The following is an 8,730-nucleotide window of genomic DNA, read 5'->3' as shown; positions in this document are numbered from 1 at the left end:
GACCTCAGACCTGCAGTTCCACCCGGACTGTTTTTACAAGCGGACACGTTCATGTACATGCTGTTGTACATTCACCATTAAAATATGGGTTTTAGTTATGCATAAGCGTCGAACAAAAATCGTGTGAAAATGGATTCCACGATTACAAGCAGTCCGGCTTCCCCACGCACAGAAGGAGAAAGCAAAGATACAGCTGTTGTGTCAGGAAATACAGCAACACTTGTCCTGTCAGACACTAATCTAGTGTGTGTTGAATACCCCGGAGTCGTCAAAAATGTGGGCAGAATGCTGGAGAGCATTGGCGGCGAAGAGGGAGTCTCCAAGGTGAAAATGAGAAAGACACATGCTTTTAGACTAGGTATATTCATTTAGGCTGGATCTGAGTTGTTGCTGCTCTACTGCAGAGAGATGTGATTTCTAGATCAGTCCTTGTGACTTACATTCATCTTTTACATGACTTAAATGGCTGCTGAAAAAAAGACAGCGGAGGAGAAAAGACTCTGACAGCAATGCTTTGCCTGCCTAAGTTTTATTTGTTATTATATAGTACAATAATTGTGATGTCCCTTCCTTGTTTTAAAATACGTAATTTAAGGAATACGTTTAGATGTATTTCTTTGACTGTTTTTATATGTCATTGTATTTTATTCCGTCTGATTTTAAACCATATTTGATTTAATTTAAAGACTTTTTTCCCTACATAAAATAATGATTAAAAAAAGGCAGATGTATTTTATACATTAAGTAAAAGTCAGATGGCGACATCTGGGACAAGTTTACCTCAGAGTGCTTCCTTACCCAAACTGTGGTACCTTTACATGATTTTAAGAGCAATATGTCCTTCTGAACATAGTAAACTATTGTGTATTATATGACAATTTAACAATTTATACTAGTCAATTACCAATTCTTTCCCTACTTGTTTCACCATGTCATGTAAAAATGTAATGTATAAACAAAGAAAAGTGGTGATAACTTAAAATGATGTGTGTATTTTTATTTTAGTATTATGTGTTTATGCTGAGTGTAATAGTAGATTGTATTTTAATCTGGGGATTTTTTTGGACAGACATATGCAGATTCTTCTAAAAGACTTGAACTCCGCTTTCGGCCGAAAGATCCTTTCTGCCATCCTGCTTATGGGAATCGCTACTCCTCCACCAACCTCCTGCTCAGAGTGCGCCGCAGAACCCGCAAAGGAAACAGTTCAGAGACCCAAATCAGCATGGAGATAGTGGGACTTATAGGAACCACATATAAATTTCAAGGTATAAAAGTCTACATTCACCTAATAATATTTTTTTAATAATTTTGTTAATATTTTTAACCACAACTTAAACATATATTATTATTCTTGATCTTTTTTATTTTAAATTATATGCTACATGAATATAGTTTTTAACAGCTGCAATTCCAACTTCACCCAAAAATTACAATTCTGTTATCATGTCCTCACTCGTCTCAGTGTTGAGGGTAGTAACGCATTACAATTATTGCGAGTTACATAATTAAGATTACTTTTTTCAACTAGTAAAGTAACGATTACTTTTAAATTGACAACAAAATGTCTGAGTTACTTTTTCAAATAAGTAACGCAAGTTACATTTGTTTTCCCATTTATTGACTAACAGCTCTCCTGTCCTCATGTTGAGAGAAATCATGAGTAAGTGCAGAGGCGTTGTGTGTGCCATGTAAACATGATGATTGTAGTTCTACACTAAATGTGAGCATGCATTTACTCATCTCACTTGCACAAAAACATTCAGTATTAGTTCTTTCTTTCCGTACTTCGGATGAGACGTTAAACTGAGGTCCTGACTCTCTGTGGTCATTAAAAATCCCAGGATGTCCTTCGATAAAGAGTAGGGGTGTAACCCCGGCATCCTGGCCAAATTTGCCCATTGGCCCCTGTCCATCATGGCCTCCTAATCATCCCCATATATATATATATATATATATATATATATATATATATATATATATATATATATATATATATATATATATATATATATATATATATATATATATACATACGATTGGCTTCATCACTCTGTCTCCTCTCCACCAATCAGCTGGTGTGTGGTGGGCGTTCTGGTGCAATATGGCTGCCGTCGCATCATCCTGGTGGATGCTGCACATTGGTGGTGGATGAGGAGATTTCCCCTTCTATGTAAAGCGCTTTGAGTGCCTAGAAAAGCGCTATATAAATGTAACAATTAACACAAAAGTAACAATGCATTACTTTACATAAAAGTAACTAAGTAATGCAATTAGTTACTTTTTTAGGGATTAATGCAAAATTGTAATGCATTCCTTTTAAAAGTAACTTTTCCCAACACTGCTCACCCTAAAGGAACACAAAAGCTATTTCGAAAAACGTTGTGGTCCAAACAACACTTTATGAACAAACAACAAAACTACTGAGGGTGTCAGGGTAAATGATGGCAAAGTTTTAATTTTTGGTTGGATTATCTCTTTAATACCCAGAAATTCTTATCTTTAATTCTTCAGGAATGGCTGACTTCCAGTACCTGGCGACTCACAACGAACCCGATGGCAACCAGGTGTCTTTGTACGACAAAGTCATTTTGCGCAAACCCGAGAAGAAGGAATTCTACGACAGTCCTGTGCCTCTTTTCCTTCCTCCTCCCATTTTCTCTCGCCTGGACACAGCGGTGGATTATTACTATCGTCCGGATGTATTGCACAGGTAAGCTGGAGTAGGCCTTAGTTCCCAAATGAAGTGACTGGTTGCAGCTGAGTTCAGATATATGCTTGTTTTTGGTGATTTGATTTGTTGATTACATCGTTTGGCTTCCCAATAAACAGCAGGGAGACTGCAATGCAGTCTGTTCTCCTAAAAGATCATCTTATTGCCCCGAATCGGGCTCGCCGGCCAAACAATGCCATTTTTGTCAACTTTGATGACAAGACCATTCCATCAGAACCTCTAGAAGCTGCAGTGGCCAGCTGGAAAAAGGTCTGCGTCCATCCTAGTGATGTAAAGGTAGAGCAGCAACTCAAACAGGTTGGTAAAATGGTTCTACATGTTTTCAATGCGTTAAATAAATCAAGATAATCACAGCATTTGATTTGAAACAAAAACAGCTTAAATTGTAATAATATCTGTTTTTAATGTATTTATGATTAAATAAACGCAGCCTTAACTTTCAAAAGTCTTTTTGACCTCAAACTTTTGAACGGGGGTGTATATATGTAGTTTGAGAGTGCAGGGAGACTCGTTTACATAATTCTCAATGCTTCATAGGAGTGGATGATTGACAACCAGCTGAAAGGGTAAAAATATACATTTTGTTTAAAAAAAGCTGTGAGCAACTATTGGACTACAATTGTGGTTTAATATTATGGGAAAAAGTCCTTATCTTATCATAATCCCACCTGTGCTCCAATGCTGTTTAATTTGGAAATGCTGATTAATTTGATTCGCCTCCGCAGCTTTTCGAGAAAAGGCCCATATGGTCTCGCAATGCCGTCAAGGCCAACGTCAACGTTCACCCTGAGAAAATGAAGCACCTCCTCCCGTATGTGGCGTACTACATGGTGAGTAGATTAACAGAGAAAACTATGTTTAATAAACTTAAATATAATGTTGGTCTCCAAACCCAGCTTATTGCACAGAAAGCAATTAGTGGTGCACAAACACTTGTTAAGTGACACTATCAACGTTTCTGTTTGTTAGTGTGTCCTGTTATAGCAACATTGGTTCAACCAATGGTGTGAGATTGGGGGCGGAAATATCTGAGCTAAAGTTCAAGGTTTGGTAGATGTTGTAACTACCTTTATGTTGCCAAAAAGTACTCCAACTCCATTGACAGCCATTCAAAAGTAAACATTAATTCCATGTTTGGCATAAAATCCTTAAGTTTGTGCAAAACATAATGAGCCCTTATTTGAAAAATAGTTTGTCAAAATCATAAAACGTTTATTTCTAGGCTTAAATTACATTTGATTCCCAAATTTTCAATGTGGGCCCCACCATATATCTCACAACCTCACATGAAACTGTTTATGTGTAGTTAACAGGGCCGTGGAGGAGTTTGTGGGTAAGGTTTGGATACGATCCTCGAAAAACACCTGAAGCAAAAATCTACCAGGTACTAGACTTCAGGATCCGCTACGGAATGAAACATGGTGAGCGATCAACCTAAAACACATTCATAACAATCCCAAACATGATTTATTGCTCGACATAAACATGCCCAGACTGCTATACAAAACTGTGCATAAGAGTGCAGAAACTTTTTTGACACCAGATGTGAGTATAAATAACAATACACACATAAATCCTGTGATTTTCTGTCTTTGTAGGATTTGGTGTCAATGACATGCCAGTGAAATCCAAGAGAAGCGCTTACCATTACAGCCGCCCAACCACTATCAACAGGGCAGGTACACAATGTTCCTTTAATGTGTTCATTACATAATTATTTAGTTTTTCACAACTATTTTTTTACCCCCTCTCTGACCTTTAGAATCCAATAGGTTTTGGTTCTAAAACTTAAAGCGATTCATGTTCATTCAAAAGTTTGGGGTCTGTAATTTTTTTATGTTTTGTAAAGAAGTCTCTTAAGCTCACCAAGGCTGCATTTATTTGATCAAAAATACAGTAAAAAATGATGAAAATATTGTGAAATTTAAAATAACTGTTTTCTGTTTAAAAATGTTTTAAAATATAATTTATTCCTGTGATTCAAAGCTGAATTTTCAGCATCATTACTCCAGTCTTCAGTGTCACACGATCCTTCAGAAATCATTCTAATATGCTGATTTGCTGCTCAAGAAACATTTCTTATTATTATCAATGTTGAAAACAGTCTAAATATTTTTGTGGAAAGTTTGACATTTTTCAGGATGATTTGATTAATAGAAAGTTCAACAGAACAGCATTTATTTAAAATAGAAATCTTTTGTATTATAAATATCTTTACTGTCACATTTGATCAGTTGAATGTATCCTTGCTGAATACAAGTATTAATTTCTATTTTTTTAAAAGCATGTACTGACCCCAAAACCTTTGAATGGTATAGTGTAGTAAACTTTTGGACTGTAAATGATCAAAGCTTTTCATGGTCGTGTATGGTTGTTTGTTTCGTTCACTTCTTTAGTTCCTCAAGCTGCAAGCGTGACTGACATTACCCAGGAGAGTCCTTCATCTTCAGGACCCAAACCTGCAACTGCGAAGTACATACTAAAGGTATTTTCAGTTATTTCATTTTTAATTTAAGTGTTATATCACAGTGGATTTCGCTTTGATCAGCAGTTAATGTCGAGGAAGCACTTTAAAACAGTTTTGTGGAATTTTCTCTCAAGGACTCTATCTACATCTTCCGGGACGGAATGCTTCCTCCATACCGGCAGATGTTCTACCAGCTGTGTGATCTGGATGTAGAAAAGTAAGAACTTTAAACACAATCTCATTGCAATTCTTAAAGGGGCACTTCAGCGCTGGGAAGATGAATGTGTATTTAAACTGGGCATTTATGTAGTAGAAATGTGAAATTATTTTAGAAGTTGGTGCCTTCTAGACCGAGAAAAGCCAGAAAATTTATTTTTGGCTCATGTGGATGAAAGACAACAACTCCCAGAATGCACTTGCTTCGCTGCCCTACCAGGCCACTCCCAAGCCACACCTATCATTTGCCCACCGCAGCACCGCCCCACCGTCGTTTTCATTTTTATAGTAATAAAATAATTTAGAGAACAGACACTACAATGAAAAACTGAATGTGTCTGACTAATACAGCATGAGCCGAGCTAGAGTCGCAGCACAAACGCAGCAGGAGTCAGATTTCATTCATTATGAGAGCAAAAAGCTGACAGACAAGAAGCATTTCAAAGCGAAATGCGCCTATTTAAGTGAGTTTGTCACTGTACTGTTTTGTTGTGTTTTTCATTAAGAATAATAGGCTAATGAACCCACAATTCAAGCAACCCGCCCCCGAATGGGCACTAATTGAGCAACTAAAATGAGCATGGCCACATTGTCATTCATTCACGGCTGCACAGTCATTCACGGTGTGTGTCCAGTCTGGCGCGTTTTCAGTTCATGCCTATGGAAGCTTAACTTTAAAGGAATTCATTGAAAACACTTGCTTTGCTCCGCACCGCTCCGTTATGAATGCCCGAGCGGCGGCCATGCTCATTTTACAGTCTGTGAGTGAGATCCCACCCCCTATGGCATCAAGCTCCTTCTACTGGCTGTAGTCTCTAGCCTCTGGTCAAAATAGCCTCCGATGACGCTAAATGACGATTTTTGCGTCATCTGAGGTTTTTTTACAGACAAAAAATAAAGAAATCTCTCGTCTCAGGGGGACATGAGGGAGGGAAGCACGGTCATTCAAATATACTACCTGGTTTCTGATGCAAAGCTTAATGCTAATCGGTGAAGTAACCCTTTAAGTATTTTATGTTTTGTCAAATTTGTGGCTAATTCGTATTAATTCTTACAATCTCATTTGGAAATATCTTTTCGTACGATCTGCTAACGCCCCAGGGATGGGTATGTTTAGGGACCTTCATGCTTACTTTTTTCTAATAATCTACATTTTTGTACTCTTCGCATCATATGAATTAATATAAAAAAGGGTTATTATAGTTTACTAAAACTAAAACCTTTGTCACTTGAAATAAAATCATTTTAACTGAAAAATTTAAATGTAAACTTATTAACTACCTTAAACTTATTTTATTTCAGCTAGTTGCCAACATTCGCATTGTCATTTAGTTTAAGTTGATGTACTAAAATAACTAAAACTGAAATAATTATAAAAACTATATATATGGACATTTAAAAAAATATATATTAAAAGGTACACCATGTATTTTTTGGTTGTGCTTTGGCTCTGCATGACGCAAATAAATATGACTCTTCACAATAGATAATGCTTTACAATGAACTCTGTTAGAGAGCTACATATAGCAATTTGTCTGTTCAATAAAAAACCTTACTCACCTGCTGAGTAATAAAAACACAGTCTCTGCAAATCCCTTGGTTCTCGCCATCTCTGAAAAGCCATGCCAATGTTGATTCTCGTTTTATTACGAGCTCTTGTCGCGTTCTCTTTTTGCCAGCAGACTCTCCTTTGTTGAAGGAACACTCCACTTTTTTGGGGGAAATAGGCTCATTTTCCAACTCCCCTAGAGTTAAACAGTTGAGTTTTACCGTTTTCGAATCCATTCAGCCGATCTCCCGGTCTGGCAGTAGCACTTTTAGCATAGCTTAGCATAGATCATTGAATCTGATTAGACCGTTAGCATCTCGCTCAAAAATGACCAAAGACTTATTTGGTCATGACTTATGGGTGCAGCAGGCGCAGTGATATTACGCAGCACCTGAACGGCAGCACGCTCCCTGTGCAAGCAGGTTGTCACGTTGGTTATGTTGACGGAAGTTAGTCTATTTTCAGGCGCCGCGTAATATCATTGCGCCTGCTGCACCCATGGTACGGCAGCAAAGTTCCTTGATTATTACGCAGGAATGAGAGTATATAGTTCCTACCCATATCGGTCTAGAAAATCACAACTTTTCATTTTCCGTCTGTCTTAATACATGATGTAACTACAGAAGAGTCCAGCTTTAAATAGGAAAAATATCAAAACTCTTTGGTCATTTTTGAGCGAGATGCTAACGGTCTAATCCGATTCAATGATCTATGCTAAGCTATGCTAAAAGTGCTACTGCCAGACCGGGAGATCGGCTGAATGGATTTGAAAACGGTAAAACTCAGCTGTTTAACTCTAGGGGAGTTGGAAAATTTGCCTATTTTCAAAAAAAGTGGAGTTTTCCTTTAAGCGTTTTTTAAAACGCATGATTCCCCGAAGGTTGGAGATGTCAACCATGTCAACATTTCGCTCGTTGTAACAACTAACCTGCTACTCCCACACCATACACACATCAAAGTAGCCAGAGCAACTTTTCTATATTTACCAATATGACGATTCACTTAAGAAGGCCTTTATTAACCCCCCGGAGCCATGTGGATTACTTTTATAAGTGCTGGTCACCCTAAATTAGGTTGGAATTTTGATGTCTTTCTTTTCAATCATTCAACCATTCCACTCTTCCTGACCTTTACAGCACTTTTTTCCTTTTAAGAATAAGGAATATCATCCAGAAGAATGATGGAAAAGAGGAAGTTTGTGATGAGAGAGATGGCTGGTGTGTGCCCCATACGGCCGACGATCTCAGGAATATAATTTCTGGAATGATCCAGCAACACGTCCAAGTTAACCGCCCAGGTAAAACACACAACAACAACAAAAATCAATGCATTGTTAATTATTAAATATAATAATAGCAAAATAATATTTATTTAATAGAAATGGCTTTATTTTTAATATTGGGATATTTTATTGCTGTAGCATCATCCACCCAAAAGCCTAAACGAACTAGACCCAAAACTGCTGACAGCGGAGAAGAGGAAGATGACGATGAGGATGATGAGGATGATGATGAAGATTACAAGCCTTCTGATGGGAGTGACAACGAAATGGAAACTGAGATTGCAGATTACATGTAATTCCTCATTAGTTTCATATTATAAAGGATTGGATGTGTAAATGTTAATGTAAAAAACAACTTTGTACACTGATAGACATATTTTTTCCCCCCATTCTTCAAAAAAGTATCTGACATTCAGTAATAAGAGTGAAGTTATGACAGTTATTAACAGTATCAAAATAAAGTCACACAGTTGTTATTTGTA

At 37.3% G+C, this 8,730-nt stretch overlaps 1 protein-coding gene across 2 annotated transcripts; it reads left to right on the top strand.

Moving 5' to 3' along the window:
* Positions 1-20: 20 nt before the first annotated feature.
* Positions 21-8,730, top strand: gtf3c5 (general transcription factor IIIC, polypeptide 5). Of its 2 annotated transcripts, none has more exons than XM_079835120.1 (11): positions 21-324; positions 1,070-1,268; positions 2,515-2,713; positions 2,833-3,031; positions 3,460-3,564; positions 4,041-4,155; positions 4,333-4,413; positions 5,131-5,219; positions 5,336-5,418; positions 8,121-8,263; positions 8,387-8,730. In XM_079835120.1, exons 1-11 carry the CDS (start codon positions 130-132, stop codon positions 8,542-8,544), a joined length of 1,566 nt encoding a protein of 521 aa, XP_079691246.1. In that variant the 5' UTR covers positions 21-129; the 3' UTR covers positions 8,545-8,730. The 2 variants fall into 2 exon arrangements, with proteins under 2 accessions (XP_079691246.1, XP_079691245.1); XM_079835119.1 differs by having other exon boundaries at positions 8,103-8,263.

The sequence above is a fragment of the Gobio gobio genome (assembly GCF_949357685.1).
Source record: "Gobio gobio genome assembly, chromosome: 14".
Taxonomy (NCBI): Eukaryota; Metazoa; Chordata; class Actinopteri; order Cypriniformes; family Gobionidae; genus Gobio; species Gobio gobio.
This window is presented reverse-complemented; position numbering and strand designations above follow the sequence as displayed.

Coding starts and splice junctions, on each gene's coding strand:
- gtf3c5 (XM_079835119.1), top strand. CDS start 130: ATGGATTCCACGATTACAAGCAGTCCGGCTTCCCCACGCACAGAAGGA. Junction 325..1,069: donor GCGAAGAGGGAGTCTCCAAG/GTGAAAATGAGA, acceptor TTTTTTGGACAG/ACATATGCAGATTCTTCTAA. Junction 1,269..2,514: donor AACCACATATAAATTTCAAG/GTATAAAAGTCT, acceptor TTAATTCTTCAG/GAATGGCTGACTTCCAGTAC.